Source organism: Megalops cyprinoides, chromosome 17 (assembly GCF_013368585.1).
Source record: "Megalops cyprinoides isolate fMegCyp1 chromosome 17, fMegCyp1.pri, whole genome shotgun sequence".
Lineage (NCBI taxonomy): Eukaryota > Metazoa > Chordata > Actinopteri > Elopiformes > Megalopidae > Megalops > Megalops cyprinoides.
This window is the reverse complement of record NC_050599.1, coordinates 16,234,139-16,250,234: the sequence shown is the minus strand read 5'-3', so window position 1 is coordinate 16,250,234 and position 16,096 is coordinate 16,234,139. Positions and strand designations below refer to the sequence as shown.

General features: G+C 47.8%; 1 protein-coding gene across 1 annotated transcript in view; it reads right to left on the bottom strand.

The window, feature by feature from the left end:
* Positions 1-4,424: 4,424 nt before the first annotated feature.
* Positions 4,425-16,096, bottom strand: part of dcbld1 (discoidin, CUB and LCCL domain containing 1) — a 28,968-nt gene continuing 17,296 nt past the window's right edge. Inside the window, exons 7-15 of the mRNA XM_036549197.1 lie at positions 15,301-15,341; positions 13,395-13,595; positions 11,008-11,126; positions 10,406-10,553; positions 9,961-10,065; positions 9,761-9,845; positions 8,880-8,929; positions 7,166-7,285; positions 4,425-6,476 (exon numbers count right to left, since the gene is read on the bottom strand). Coding sequence (XP_036405090.1) covers positions 5,950-6,476; positions 7,166-7,285; positions 8,880-8,929; positions 9,761-9,845; positions 9,961-10,065; positions 10,406-10,553; positions 11,008-11,126; positions 13,395-13,595; positions 15,301-15,341 — 1,396 coding nt within the window. The 3' untranslated portion in view covers positions 4,425-5,949. The remainder of the gene's footprint in view (positions 6,477-7,165; positions 7,286-8,879; positions 8,930-9,760; positions 9,846-9,960; positions 10,066-10,405; positions 10,554-11,007; positions 11,127-13,394; positions 13,596-15,300; positions 15,342-16,096) is intronic.

Here is a 16,096-nt window from a genome sequence, read left to right as displayed (position 1 = left end):
GTGGAGAATGGGTGGGGGCGGGGGGGGGGGGTTTGGGGGAGGGGGTGTTTGGTTGGGGGGGGTTGTGTAATTACAAGCGTTTTTTTGTACTGTGATGAAAACCAACTGCATTGGAAAGCACTGGAGGATGCATGGGGACATGGACGGGGGAAGGGCGAGAGAGAGAGAGAGACAGAGAGAGAGATGGTGGCGGATCCCGGGTTGCCCTGGAAACGCTCTCGGAACACTTACTGAATTCATGACACTCTCCGCTTTGTTTCGCATGGAGCAGGGAGACCAGAGCCGAGATGCGTTTGAAGCGCCGGACGAGGACGTGCGCCCGTCGTCGTCCACAGAAACTGTGGTGGGCTTTAAGAAGTCCGCGTTTTGTGTGGTAAACATGGGTTTTTTTCCCCCCATTTTGTAGCATCTTTGTGTGGTGACTGACCCAACGTAACGGCTCGGATCCTACCAGAGTGCACCAGGACAGCTCCGCTGTTGATAACCCTGAATATTTACAGAGGATAGGAAGATTTAATCCCTTCGTTAGTGTTGTATATACTTTCAATCTGTAAGTCTACACAGCTGTACTTTTAGACAGGTTTTGAGATAGGAGTAATTGTTTCCCTGTTTCTCCATCCTCTGAATTATATAAATTGCATTTGTCTCTTCAGTCAGATAGCAAGCTGCAGAACTGTACCTTTTTTACCAAGTCTTCAGTGTTAGTCAAAACAGAAAGCTAACATTATGCAAATACTTATATACACACACATTGCTGATAAAGGGATACAATAACAAAATACAATAGTTTAAATATTAAGAGATGCTGAATATGCTGATGCATATGAGGATCTGCATATTTTAGACCGTATATATACATAAGGACATTGGCTCATTTGTTCTCAGTCTGAGGCTTTGGGCCTCTAGCACATTATTTTTCAAGACAAGGCATGAAATTCAGAGGTGTGGGTCTTTTCTTTTATTTGATCTAACCGCTGTGACATTTGTCCTTAACTTTGCATTACAAAATTAAGAAAGCACTATTAACCTCCTCACCCCAGATCTTCTGCACTGCGATTTTCATTCACCTCAGCAACTGCTTCCATAGTAAATGAAGGAATACATTTCAACTCATTACATTACATTCGTTTATATTACATGGGTGTAATGTAATGTAACGAGCCCAGAGTGAAGGACAAATCACACTGCGGTTAGATTGAAGTGACCATCACCCTTTCATGTATTGTTTTCAGGTTCAGTGTATCAGAGGTCATCTTAGAGGGGAAGAGACAAAGTTGCTTCTAAACTAAACTAAGTGTAAGCCAGCAGATGAAAGCTGTGAACCTGTTTTTTTTCATGTTTTCTTAGACAGTTAGACAGGACTGTGCCTGCCTTGCTTTCTCTTATCACTACATACCCAGTTACTGATATCTGCCAAAGTGTTTCAAATACATGAGTATTTATAGACAGCAGTGTCGCAGAACACCATGTCTTAAGTCTGTGTCCAGACTCGAGTATGTGCGTGCCATGGAATCTACTGTATTATTACTTATTATTACTCACTTTATCTCGGGAAACAGCAAAGTTACCCATGAATCCTGTATGATTCAGTAGTAATTTAACTGTACTAGGTAGTCAGGACATATATTCTGCCATGTTAAACCCATCCCAAGCAGGAAGTGGCAAAGAGTGAAAAATGAACTGTCGTGTTAAGTGCGTGTAGACAAGAGGCCAGAGCAGGCATGCGCTGAAGACTTCTGTGCTCTGGTGCGCAATGTGAAGAGTGCAATGTGTTCTTTTTTGTCTATTTTTTACTCTCGTAAGATTTCCTAAACTTATCTTTGTTACTTTGCGTCTTCGGTTGCACAAGGACTAAAATGACATATCTCATCTTGCATACTTTCTTTATATCCATCTGTTCTTCTCTCTGCTGGGAGCGAGCGTGCTATCAAAGCCGGTCTGTGCATCGGGGGGGGCTTTCTCTGAGCCTCAGGTGGTTACCGTGGCAGTGCAGTGAAACAAGTCTAATGAAATCTGTTAGAATCCAAAGACGACCACATGAGGCAGACCCGGCTACACCTTGTTTTAACCTCAAGACGTGATAAGGCTTAACGAGACTAAGAGCTTTAACTGTAGTGAAATTTAAGAACCAAAATGTAATATCTACACGAAAATACATGAACTGAAGCGAACAGCAATAAAACACAATGTCAGTACTTTATGCACTACAGATTGTTGTAAAATATACCTTTCTGCAAGTTCTCGACTCAGCGCCTACTCACATCCTCATGTATATTTGTTGTTCCATAATTTAATATGGCATTTCTTATGGGCGATTTACCTTTTTTTTTTTTTTCTTTTCCATTGACATTTGTTTGCAGTATTGCTGTTTGTCTTTCATGTTAATATAATGAGTACATCCCTACTGCAAGGAGATTTAGTGGTCTTGACAATCGACAGTCACGCCTCTTGTTACGGACATGTACGTTGTTGGGATTTGTATCGGTCCGAGGGATTGGATGAACTGAGGCCGGTTCCTTCTTCTCTTTAGCGTGCTTCTATCATGTTTATGACATGTCTGCATGAAGGGCACGTGCGTGTGCTACACACACACACACACACACACACACACACACACACACACAGTGCGTGCCAGGCGAGAGCTAGTTCACCTCTCAACAAAGACCTCCACTGCTGCATGTGAGCAAGAGCGTCCTTATCAACCTGCTGCCAGCGCCGTTGCTTGAAGGAACAAAGGCTCTTTTTTTGTACACAGTTTTTACTGTTTTCAAAGGGCAGTTATCTGTTTGTTCTTCTCCCACGCATTGTTTATTATGTAATGAAAAATGTTTATTGGACTCTAGGAGAGATTTGGTATAAATGTCTTATATACATCAGTAGTAAATGTATAACATGTAAGATTTGAATAAACTTATTTGCCCACACGGTGCGCTGGGGTCAGTGTGATTAGTCAAATCCTTTCCAGTCCCATTGGCTGCAGCTAATGAGTGACGTTTCCTGGAAATAGATGTCTGTTCGACATTAAATCTGCGTAAGAATCTGCATGTGTTTATAGCTCTCTGCTTCCTGGATGAATTCAGAAGCTTGCTTGAGCGGCTGCTACCCGCATGATGAAAACAAGATCACACAGCATGTTCAAGCAGAAAAAAAGACATAGATTAAAAGACAAAGATCTAGTTACATCCAGTGGAGGACTCAGAAAAACATCCTCGTTCCAAGCATGAACTGGAATGAGAAGCCAGGTGCATTTCAGCTACATGAACACTAGGGAGCAGCATGAACCCCTGGTCTACACAGTTCCTTCACTCAAAATGTTTGTAGAAAACAATTGTTGCACATGCTATTTAAACAGTGACTTTAACGATGACCATGACTTGAACTGTTCATCTACCTATTTGTTTAATACAATTTTAAATAAGTGAATGTGTGTTTGCTAATTGCCACAATAAGAAATCTAACAATTATACCTTAAAGCAAATTTCAAAGTACCATAATACAAATAACTTGTGATTATCATAAAGAAGGAAGAAGAGAGTGTTTTCTTCATGGTAAAGATTACCATCTTCCTGTATTTTTTTCACAGTATTAGCAAATGGTGTAATTGTAACTGAGATGAATTCATCTTTGAGTGCGTTTCATTTGACAGTAATAGATTTCATCCTCAGTTTCAAGATTACAGTAATTAGGGATAGAAAAGAATCTCTCCAAGTAAGTCGAGGTGAGGTGGACCTCTTGAACGGACAGGAATGGAGGAGGAAAGCATTGAGTCTTCAGCCTGCAAGAAGAGACTCGAATGGAATTTAAGGGAAAGCCGAATAGCCAGCAGCGCTAGGCTCAGATGGCTGGAGCACCCTCTCTCAGACCCGACAGCGGTGACTCTAGTTTCAGCTCTTGCGAGCTCTGTCGGGGGTGGGGGGGCAGTGGAGCGTGATGCGGCAGTTGAAAGTCGAGTGAGCCGAGGTGTGTGTGTGTGTGTGTGTGTGTAATCAGTGCTCCGCACCCTGGTGCGAATGAGCCCAGACAAAGCCCCGCCCACGGCGCGGATCTCGCTCGTTCTGATCACATGCCGCTGCCAGGAGCATTTCCTCTCAGAGGCTGAGGTTATCTCCCACTTCGCCTTCACGTGCGAGAGGCCCTCCTGTAAGTACTGCCTTGCATGTGCTGCGGAGAGGGGCAGTGAAGGCATTGGGCATCAGCTGCTCCCGGACTGACACCACTCTGCCACATTCCAGCGCAGACTCACACCCGCGTCACGTGACTTCCTGCCTCACTCTGGAGCGGGCCTGGAATTTCAGGCCTCCCAGCATGCTTGGTGGAAACCAACAGGGCCACTTGTGTGGACAGAGAGACCTTTTCTGGAAGACAAGAAGGTGTACAGGAGTTTTTGTCTTTTTTTTTTTTTTTTTTTTTTTTATTTAGGGGCCTGTGTACTGCACAGCTTACAGACATAAATGTAAACCAAAACACTGAGAACCAGGCTGAGGGATGTCAGATCAGATCCATGTGCCGTAGAGTTCCTGGAAATGACAGACACCACACAGTCCCCCACCTCCTGAAACATTTCACAGAAATTAAGAATCCTTAGTCCATCTCTGGGCCTGTCCTCTGTACACAGCAGCGGCACCATCTCTGGCGCATTTCATACAGCCGACAGGCCTCGCTCTCCCAGCTGTACACATTTATATACATACTGTACACAAGCCAACGCACATACGTGTACATGAATTCACATCTTGACCACTGAAAGCAGTACCATTTAACATGGCCTCAATTTTAAAAGGACATACCACATCAATCTGAGGGCGGCCCTCAGGTAGGTTCAATGAACCGATAATCAATTAAAAACAAAAGCTTTTTACAATTGCCATTCCCCTATAACCCCAGTAAAGTTTCTCAATTTCCAAGTCTTCTCACCGATTCCTGCTGACTTGCTCCAATTCCCTCTTTGATAGGCTTTTGAAGAAACCACAAACTTCAATGGAGTGCCTGACTGGTCTCTGCTCTCTGACACGGGCTCTCCTAGCCTCTTTAGTGAGAGTCAATGGTTATATATCACATCTGCTGCTCTACAGCTCTTTCTCTCTCTCCCCCTCAATGGCCACTTTTACTGCATAAATCTTCCTATCCCATGAGCCACTGCAGACACACAAATCTGCCAACTTCAACTTAGCATCCGTTCTTTGAAGCTGCGCTTCTGTCCTTTTCGGGCCTTAGAGTCAGAGCATTTAGAGCAGTTCTGATTCAAAAGGAATTACCCTTTTTATCACCACCTCTCAGTCATTTCTGGGGAGGCTGTGGCTCTTAAACAGATGACTCAGAGCTCCGCAAAGACATCTGCAGGTCTCCCTGCTAGAAGGCCACCTGGGAGATCTAAGCAACCGGGAATTAAAGCTGGAACTGACTTCGTTCAGCAACTGCGTGTTCTTGTGTCGATTCCTCAATTCCAGTAAGGACCGTCGAAGTTAATCAACCTCGAGTCTGCACCTCATGTTGCCCTGACCTGCCCTCAGATCACTGAGCCAATTACCTCACACATAATCACGGGTCACAGTTTTTTTCGGAGAGGTTAGGAGTTTCCAAGCGGCATGCTTAAAGCACATCTTTTTTAAAAAAAAAAAAAGCATCTTCAACCACCTCCATCAAAGCATTAACGTCACGCCTTCAGGAACGTAGACCCCCTCAAATGTCTACATGACAGCGAGATCGACATGTCCAGACAAATGTGAAAAATGTACGATAAACACCACCTGCACCATCTGAAACACGGTTAGGCAGCAGGCCTTCTGGGTGGAGAAGCACCATGCCACACGGCGAACAAACAAACACAGCTCCTCACAGCGTCAAAATCACAGCCCCACAAACAGTAATAATTTACTGCAGAAAGAGTCTGGAGTGTTCACTTGGGACTGTTAAACCAATAAAACAGACGAAAGTCACATCTGCACGCAGTCAGGTTCTGCCTGAGGTCCCGCTGCTGTGGTCCCCCGCTCTCACACTGTCCCGCGGGATGGAGTAGCTCTCCATCACAGAGGGCTTGACTTGGGGCCTCTGGTAGTCCGCACAGGTTCCGTTCTGGGCCAGGGGCACGCTCACTTTGGGGCAGTCGTACACCCCCTCCGAGTTGCTCGGCCTGTCCGTTTTGACCTGGGGGGTCTGGTACCCCCCGGAGAAGCCCCCCGCCTTCCTGCAGTCCGCCGTCTTAAAGGAGGGGGTCTTGCTGAGGACCACGCCCGGCACGCTGTAGCTGGGATCCGGCAGGAAGCCGTCCTTCCGGAAGGTGTGGCGCTCGATGATGGGCGTGGCGTACTCTGGCTCCTGATTGGTCAGAGGCAGGGCGTACTGGTTGGCCGAGTGCAGGTAGTCGTAGTGTGTGGCGTTTTCGCCGGGCTCATCCTTGGCCTCTGTGTCCATCGGCCGGAACGTGGAGCCCTTCCTGGCCACCGTCCCCATTCCGATCATCAGAGGCTGCTGGTACTCTACGACACACAGAGCGCGCTGCTGATCAAACACAAAGCATCAGCTTTCATCTATCTATCCCACTCCCACTGAAAGCTCTCTGTAACGGTGCTCAAAGCTGGAGCTTCATTAGCGAGTGCTCTGCATATGATCAAAATGAATATCATCTTATTGGGGTGGGGGGCAGGGGATGGGGGATGAACTTTTTCCACTGTCCTTGGCTTATTAATTGAGTTGGATGTGTGCAGGGAGTTTAATTAAGGAGAGCACATTATACAGCTGAAATTAGGCAGCAGCCTGTTCCTTGTTTGGCTGGCTCTCAGCCAATTTCACACTTTTAACTCACCAAAGTCAGACTATGCTTTCCTGCTGGGTTCTGCCGCTCTCTCACCCTTTTGATGCGCTCTCCGAAACTCTCCAACAAGCACATAATCACACATCAGCTCCAAATAAAAGGCACAAGCTATTAAACGGTTTTCCCCCCTATTTAAACAGCTAGGAGAGGTACAACTTACAGCTTTGAGGGCCATTGTGGATCACTGTCACTGCATGGAGTGCAGCAGAAGTGGTCACACAAAGAGAAATTGGCATAATCGCGGAGCGAGCGGCGGTGCGGTCACAGCCGCAGGGACGGGGGGGGGGGTTAAGAGTGGGGCTCTGAGTTGCGAGGCTTGGAGGGTGCGTTGGCCGCCTCCGAGCAGCCTCTCACCTGCCATGGAGCTGGTGACCAGGTCCAGCTTCTGTATGGGCTCTTTCTCTGAGCTGTAGCTGATGGTGAACTCTGTGGACTGGTGCCGAGCAAAAGGCTGCTTTATCTGCTTCCAGCAACCTGGGCACGGGCAAGACAGAGGGGAAACACATGAACTCCAGACAGAAGAAACGAATAAAAAAAAAAAAACATTTACTCTAAGTCAGAACAGAAGAGATGCATTTAACTTCAGATACAGCAGATTCCGGTTTTACAATGTGATTCACAGACACTACTGTCAACTAGACAGGACAGAGGAGACAAGCGGAAGCTGTACAGAACAACATTTCACATGTGACTATTTATTCGAGCCTCGGGACTCAGGAGAGACAAGTATACACCACAGCTTGGTCTCCATTCAGAGACGCCACATACTGACACCAGTATGTTCATGCTGCTGTGGGACAAACTGCAGCCATTTCATTGGCTGAAGTCATCTCTCTGTTCAGCTTGATCGGTCACCGGACACTGAGAATCTGTCTGAAGGGCATTGTTCTTGTAGACTCAGCCCTGCTGTAGCACGGTTCTGCTCTTGTGTGGCCCTGCTCTTGGGAGACCCTGCTCTTGTAGAGCTCTGCCCTTAGGGACTCGGCCTGCTGTGCTTGTTGAAGCATGTCAGTCAGAGCCTAACGGTTCCTGGAACACGCACGCACGCACACACATACACAGACATGTTCTCACACACACTTTCAAAAAATAAAGCTCCTCTTCAGCTGCGTGGTGCAGTTGGGACACTTCAGCACGTCTATAACAATCAAAGTTCATGTAAGGAAATGCATTCAGTGAAGTGCGCTACATAAACAGCTGCTGAAAGAGTTACAGCATTAACTTGTCTAAGCAATACTTAAACGACCACGCTCCGCATTACATTATGCACCGTGCTGTTGCTTGGCAAGGTAATTTGTTTTAGCATTTCCGAAGTACAGTTTTGCTTGCTGTACTTCAATGGCTAAATCAGTCAGAATGTACTAGCTGTAGTGCAGTTTTACAGCTGTCAAAACGGCTAAAGCGCTGGGCGGAGTATGGTTAGGAGCGTGGAACACCTTAGTTTGCATTTATGTGTCAAAATGTACTATTATCTATTATATTCTTTGTATGTCACACTGAATAAGAGGGCCTGCCAATTATGTAATGATTTTTTCCCCCCAGAATAACCAGATTTTTTTTTAACAAAGTGTTTTGTTAAAATACACGTTTTTTTTTTTTACACTTAGGATCTCCAGTTGTACTTTAGGTTTGGTTCACATCTGTGCACTCATGCAGGAAAGCTGCAGCACAACAAACGCAAACCTCCAACATTCTCACACACCAAACAGCTATTTTCCACACTACAAGGTCCACAATGCTCCAGGAGAGCAAAGGCCTAGCAGACGATAGGTGCATTTCCCCCAGCACCATCTCAGCGACTCCAGTGCTCCTGTGACGAGGGAACCGCATCATCAAAACCCATCCCACCCCGGAAGAAACGAGAATAACTGTGTTCCTATGCTGTGGACTGCTAGTACATGTGATGAATGACGTGGCTCGGACTCTAACCGTTACCCCACTGAGCCAATCAGGTGCCTCGAAAACAGCCAGAAAATTCTGAGGGTGGTGGAGGAAACAGAGAGTAGAGGGTTTTGGTCTCAACGGGGTGCTCCGGCACTTTCAGAGGGACTCATCCAGGTTCGCTCACCTGTTTCCTGCGCGTCTGAGGACCCGTACGGTGTCTCTTTTGTCTTCTTCCTATGAGACAGTGACAGATGTGAGCCCGGGAGCTGGTGGCAGGGCGGCTCCCTCAGAGGGGGTCAGCTCCCCATTGTCCCCGCTGCGCCACACCAATCTCGTTTATCACCCCCCCCCCCCCCCCCAAATCTCACTCTCCCAAGACCGGCAGCTGGGACATCTCCTGACACTGACCTCTGACCCCTCGCCCCGCCCCCCTACCTCCACATTCCCCTGATAGAGACAGATATTAAAGGATTAATGACACAGGTTCTTGCTGATGCCCCCCGTCTTCTCTGTTGCATTTTCAATTACGCTGTTTGGCAGCAGCGATGCGGCTTGTGTGTTTATCAAGGCCAGACGCACAGGTAATGGGGGAGCAGTGTAGATTCCACACACACACACACACACACACACACACACAAGCATCCACACACAGACCAGCCTCCACACACACACACATACACATACACACACACACACACACACACACACACACACGAACATCCACAGTGATAGCCCAGGAGAATGTGTGTGTCTGTTGAAGGAGATAACAGACCGAGGGCTCTGGGACAGGAATCAGGGAGAGATAACCCTTTTCTGATCTGAGCCCCAATCACTCCTGGGGTTTCAGAGGGCATAAAATGCTCCATTCATCTGTGATTTATGAGCACATAAAAACCAACAGCTCTACTCATATCCCCTTCATTTAATTTAGAACATTGTTTTCTAATGATGCCATATATTTTCCAGAGGATCTTCAAATGAGCATTAACTTTTATTACATAAAGGGCAAAAATGACTGATTGAGTGAGTGAGTCCCGGGCATGACACTGAGGCTCATGTACTCACTTCTGCAGCGCTACGAAAGCGCAGACACAGATCAGCAGCAGCACCACAGACAGCACGGTGGGGACGACGATGATGGCCAGCTTCACTGCAGAGAGCACCGAGACACTGCACATCAGTCACAGTGAAGAGGAAGAAGAGGAGGAGAAAAGGCAGGAGCAGATCCGCCGTGCATTTCCCAGCATGCATCTGTGTACACGTACCTAGGTCCGTCTGAGAGGGCACGGGCTGGGTTATCTCCTCGTCGCCTTCGGGGGGGTTGGATTGGGGCCGCACGGCCTCCTGGGTGATTTGTGCGGACACGTTTCCTGTGTGCAGAGAGAGAGAGAGATGTGAGACAGGAGCTTGGGGCAAGATGGGGGTGGGGGTGGGGTGGGGGCGGTCGGGCAGGTCTGAGGACGGGCTAATTTAACACCCCTCTTCATGTGTCCGCTTCATTCACGAGTTCAAGAGTGAGGTGTGAATCCTCTCATTCGCAGTTCACAGCTGTGTTCAAATCCCACTCAACAGCTCCCTGAAAGGCCCTTACCCCAGCCACACAACATCAGCGTCCCACCAGGACCGGAGCCCTGCCCCTTTGTTCAGATTGTTCAGGATATATAGCAGAGGGGGGGGGGGGGGGGGGGGGGGGGGGGGGGCGGTGCTGACCTTTGACATGCGGGCAGCCCAGAAGCTCCACCCTCATGGCGGCCCTCAGATGCCAGGTCCGGGGGACGATGCGGAGGAACCGCGCCACGATGGGGGGCTGGAACGAGCTCCGGGATGAGTGCAGGCCATCCAGGTTCCCCTCAAACACCTGTGGGACAGGTGCAGCCACCATGGGAATGGCACAGACATGTTAAGAGACAATGCCGTCCCTTCCATTATCAATATTACATTACTGTCATTCAGCAGATTCTCTTATTCAGAGCGATTTTACAGGTTACACGTTTTTACATGTTATCCATTTACACAGCTGGATATTTACTGTGGCAAGTACCTTGCCCAGGGGTATAACGGCAGTACCCCAGCGGGGAATCGAACTGGCAACCTTTCAGTTATGACCACTGCTCCTTATTACTATGTTACACTGCTGCCCTAAAATTCTCAATTCATATCCCATGTGTACACTTCCATGGTCAGAATTATGTTAGACATTGATTGCTGACAGAAACTAACTTAACAGTGGCATGAGCCATTACACTTTCCACCTCAAGACTAATTAGCGGTACGGAATCTCAGTATTAGATGCAGAACAGCCTGACTCTCACCGTGTCCTCCGAGCTGTTGCTCTGTGTATATGTCCTCCAGCTTCTCTCTTTGTACTGGACCTTGAAACTCTGAACATAGTAGTCATAGTCCACCAGGGAGCAGGCAGTAATTATGATCCCTGCAGAGAGCAGAAAACGCAACACCATGAATGATTCAACTTAAACCGACGCCATTTTCACACACAGTATTTCTCTCCTTTTTTGATACGTTATTTTTGACACATAAATGAAAACGGAGAAGCGATTTATCCTCATAAGACTGCCGGTGGCATGATGTGGCACGACAGCACGCTCTGGAATGGACAGGAAGTGGTTGTGGAAGTGGATATCAGCTTGGAGCTGTCACTGCGCAGACACAGGAAATACCTGTGGCCAATCACGGGTCCCTGTCTGCAAGAGTGAGCGTTTATATGACAGATCTTTTTGTGGCTGTTGGGGCAGACACATAACATGCTGAATGACAGAACTGCGGCCCAAAACATTACTGGGTTTTATTTTATGTATGGAAATAAAATCAACAAGCAGCTGCCTTTCATTTTGTGATGAATACCAGATTTACCCAATAGCCCTCATAGCCCTCACAGGCTTACACAAATGACTTTCAGTCATGTTTGACTCACGTAATATCTAATTATGCTTTCATAAAGAACAGTCACTGAATTACCAGCATACAGCATACTGAAGCAATAACAGTCATACATCATTTTAGAAAGGAGAAGAAAAAAATGACATTCATATTAAAGTGTTCCTTTACTGCATAAAAAAAGCACACGCTTGAAACTTGCCTTTCAAATGCCTATTTATCTGGTGACAACAACAACAACAAAAACAACATCAGCAGGAACCAAGTCGTGTGGATCAAGGAAAAAGATGACCTTCGCAGGATGAAAGGGCCGCATTCATTGGCTGCTTTGTGCTTAACAATTTCGCACAACAACAGCCCCACGATAAACAGTGCTTCCTTTTCAGGACCTGCATTCCAATCAAAATGATATTCTCCGAACGCCGAATTTCTGAACAGGAAGACAAAGCGGACATTCTCTCACGGCGAGCGCCCAAGCGTGTATTCCGGCAGCATGAAATTAGCTTGGACTGGCTGACTGTGTGCACCGAGCTCAAAATAAGGCCCGCGTCCGCCGGGTAGCCTATATTTAAACCGCCTTCTGGTGATATGCTTGCCTGCTTGCGAAAGAAGCACAGTGCGCCTTTCTTTGCTGTTATGTAAGGCTGTGAACTATAATGAAGATGCAGATATCAAAGCTGGGGGGGGGTCACTCATGTGCTCTGGGGTTGCCTGGGAGAGGCGTTAGAGAGCGCTCTCAGAGAGTCACGAGAACACTCTATAGTGGGGATAATCAGCCCCATTAACACCCTCTGGACCGAGTCCCATTCTTAACCATCTCCTGCATTTTCCTCCAGATGTGTGTGTGTGTCTGTGTGAGTGAATGAATGAATGAATGAATAAGTGAGTGAATGAGCAAACGTTTCTGCGCCTGAGAATGTGAGTTTCTGTGTGTGTGTGTGTGTGTGTGTGTGTGTGTGTGTGTGTGTGCATGTATGTATTTATAACTTTTAATCCTATTAACCCCCTTTCTCTGGAGCATGGTTATGGGGAAATTGACAAAAACAGTTAAAACTAGGTTAAAAAAGGGCTACAACACAAAAACAGCTCAAACTGCTGCCAGTCTTTAATCGAGGTCACAGCGTGGTGAGGAAATCTACGCCGAGGCCTTTCATTGATCCTTTAAGCCCTTGCCCAGAATGGCTGGGGTTTCTAGTTAATTACATTTAACTATTAAACCCAGTGGAGCCGCTGAGTAAGCAGCCGTCATTCATCAGGAGACCCTGCAGCGGCACCGGCCTCTCCGCCTTCACCCAGAGCTCACAGTTCAGCCGGCCGCCCTACAGGCCTGCACCTGAACCTGGAATAGCCCATATGTGTAGCGACAGGGGGCTGGGTTACATTCACATGCCCAGGTGCGCTCGAACACAGCCACGCTTATGAAGCCATTTGGGTTGGAAGACAGGTAGCTCCAAACCAAGTGCAGTGTGGTCAGGGTGTGGTTTCACTGTATTGAGCTTATAAAAACTAGGTACATTCACTGAACCAGCAAAAGATGAAGTAGCCTGGCTCAGTGTGAGCTCCTGCAAGAAGAAATAATTTTACAAGAAACTTCTGAATACGTCCGGCCAGAGGGAGACATCATTTGCTTTGAGGCGGCAGGGGGGGTGGGGGGTGGGGGGTGTTGGAGTTTTTGGTCGGCACACATGGTGGTCTTCTGTGCGCATTTGCAAGCAATGTCTGTCCGGTTAAGAACACACGGAGCCACAGCTGAACACGGCCAATGGAAACGCGGCATTAGGCCCCGTCCGCACGTCGGACTCACCTGTGATCTTCTTCTTCTCCCCCAGATCCAGCTGAAGCCACTGGCTCTCGTTGCCGTGGTCGGCCGCCCAGGTGCACCCCCCGCCGTCCGGGTGGGTGCCGTTGGGGGACCAGTCGGGCCGGCGTTCCGCCTCGCCGCCCCTGCGCCACCAGGAGCTGGCGCTCACGGACGCGGGATGGAGAGCCTCCTGCCGCTTGCAGTCTGCAGGGAGAGGCGGCAGTCTGAACACTGGACAACCAGGCTTTCGCAGAGTCTCAAAACAATATGCTTTCTGTTGTCTGACAAGCATGCTGTTCCAATATATTCTCCTGACTTTTTTTTTTTTTTTTTTTACATGTTGGTGCCTAATGTAATTCTTCTCATTTAGCCTGGAACGCCGGGCGGTTACGTGCCTCGGCCTCGCATTCGAGCGCGCACCACATCAATAGGCCGCAGGCACATCGCTTCCCTTTGTTAAGCGGTAATGAAAGACACGTGTTCGGTGATAATTCTCCCTTTCCTCGTGGCGTGCGTCTACTCGACGGGGAAACGTTTTACGTAAGCATCCGTCTGAAGTCGCACGCGGTCAGAGCGCAAAGCCGTGAGGCGAGCGGGCTGGAAATGTGGAAAAGCCATCTTTCCCACGTCCACTTCCTTGTAGGAGGGGTGACACCGCTGCAAGCTCAGGCCTGAAGAGTTTCAGACATACACTGAGCGAGGAGTGATCATCTCCAAAAACACGTATCTGCTGTAGGAACACATCCAGTACACTACAGTAATATGTTCTCATGCATCCCCTCATATACTGAGAAGGCACAGACCTAACAGAAACCCCCCTTACTCAAGTGCTCTGCACTGAGAATGCTGGGATTTATGAGTGGTACGCAGTGTGGGGTCCAGGGAACGAATGCCGGGGCTGTTTGTCATGTCTGCTCCATGTGCATGGCTGCTGTCTGACCAAACTGGATGGGCAGAGGGGGTTGATGCTGATATCCATTACACTGAGCATTGATCTCCTGAACTGGGAGGAGAGATCTCTCCCCTGGACACTAATAGGAGACTGCTCTACTTTCTCTCATCTTTCTCTTAGGAGGTTCAGCCTTCCTCATAACTTAAACACCGATGAGAGGTCACTGCAAACGTCCACGCTGATCACTGCGGTTCTCTGCAGCGTTCAGTGGCCAATCTTATTTTCTAAGCCTTTTTAAAATGATTCTTATATTGATCAGAGGACTTCCTATCGAACTTTCCACCAATCAGGTTCCTTTTACTTTAATGAGACAGCTGGATTACTGCAAACCAAGCACTCTTTCACTGAGTCACAGTAAGCCTCTGGGATGCAAGCAGCAACAAGCTACAAAAGGAAACACTAATTCGTTTTAAAAAAAGGTGTGCGCTTCTTTCTATGAGCTTGTTTCAACTGGCATGTGTGAGCAACCTGTCAGACTCCACCAAAAGTACCCATTCCAGATCCTCCTCAACCCCCCTGGGAAAGAGACACTACCTGTCGGCACAGGTACATGTTGGCACAGGTACGGCGGAGTGGAAGTGTGACTCAAACTGCTGCGCCAAATAAACACTCAGGGAACAAGATATTCCCACGCTGCCCACAAACAGAGGCAGAGGCACTAACTTTCATTTTCAGAAGGATCGCTTATGAAAGCGATCTCTCACGTTGGCAAATACATAACATTTACCTGGCCTGCGTACATACAGTACCTAATAAAACAAGAGAAACTGAACACTTCATGCCGCAAAACAGTACACATCAAACTGTGCATTTGACTTTCTTTTATGCACAATGAACGTGTGAATGTGTAGGTCTTAGTGGAGTCTTCAGATACAAGTCGGTACAACGACAGATACTACAGCGTGACACTGAGTGAAATGAAATGAGAGCGAGAGGGAGTGGAAGAAACATCCTTACCATTGGTGACGAATGTGAAGAGAGTGCTGGACAAAGAGCCGCTGAAAGACAGAATAAATCAGTCAGTGCCGGGCTGTTACCTCCCTGATTGGAATTACAGTGATGAATTGTGGTCCCTTTTCCTCAGAGACAGGACACCCATTAGGGGGCACAAAGGAGCACCCCCCCCATTGTCTGAGCCCAAATGCAGGCCATTCCCAGAGCTCCTGAGGGCCCAGGGCATTGTTTACCCTGCCCCCCTACACCCCTGTTTAGTGTCTCTTCAGTGGCTTGGAGCGGAGGGGACAGGGACAGTGCTAATTACAGGGAGGCAGCGGAGTACATATCTCTGCTATTACTGAAACAGCCGTCATCTTCACTGCGCTTCCTGTGTTCAAACCTCATTTCAAAGAGGAGGTGCAGCTTTCACCAGCACCTCCATGTGTCAGACAGGAAAGGCCTGTCTGAGGTACTGAAGGCAGAGAGAGAGAGAAGGGGGGGGGGGGGGGGGGGGGGGGGGGGAGAGGAGGAGGAAGGGAAAACCAGAGAGGGAGAAAAAGAGAGAGAGGGGACAGAATGACCTGTTTTTGCTGCAGTACAGGGATGAACACAGGGCGTGCTTTCATCTTTTTTTAAGTAAGCTGCGGAACATCTAACTGTCATACAATGTTTTCATTTGCATGAAACATGTCAGGGAGAGTACATATTTTAATAATAAAATAACCACGACTTCCTGAGCACGTGGAAAGGACTGTTATTTCACTATCTTGGGTAGCTTCTACGGTAAATGCAAAACAGAAGCTGTTGGCGTCCAGGT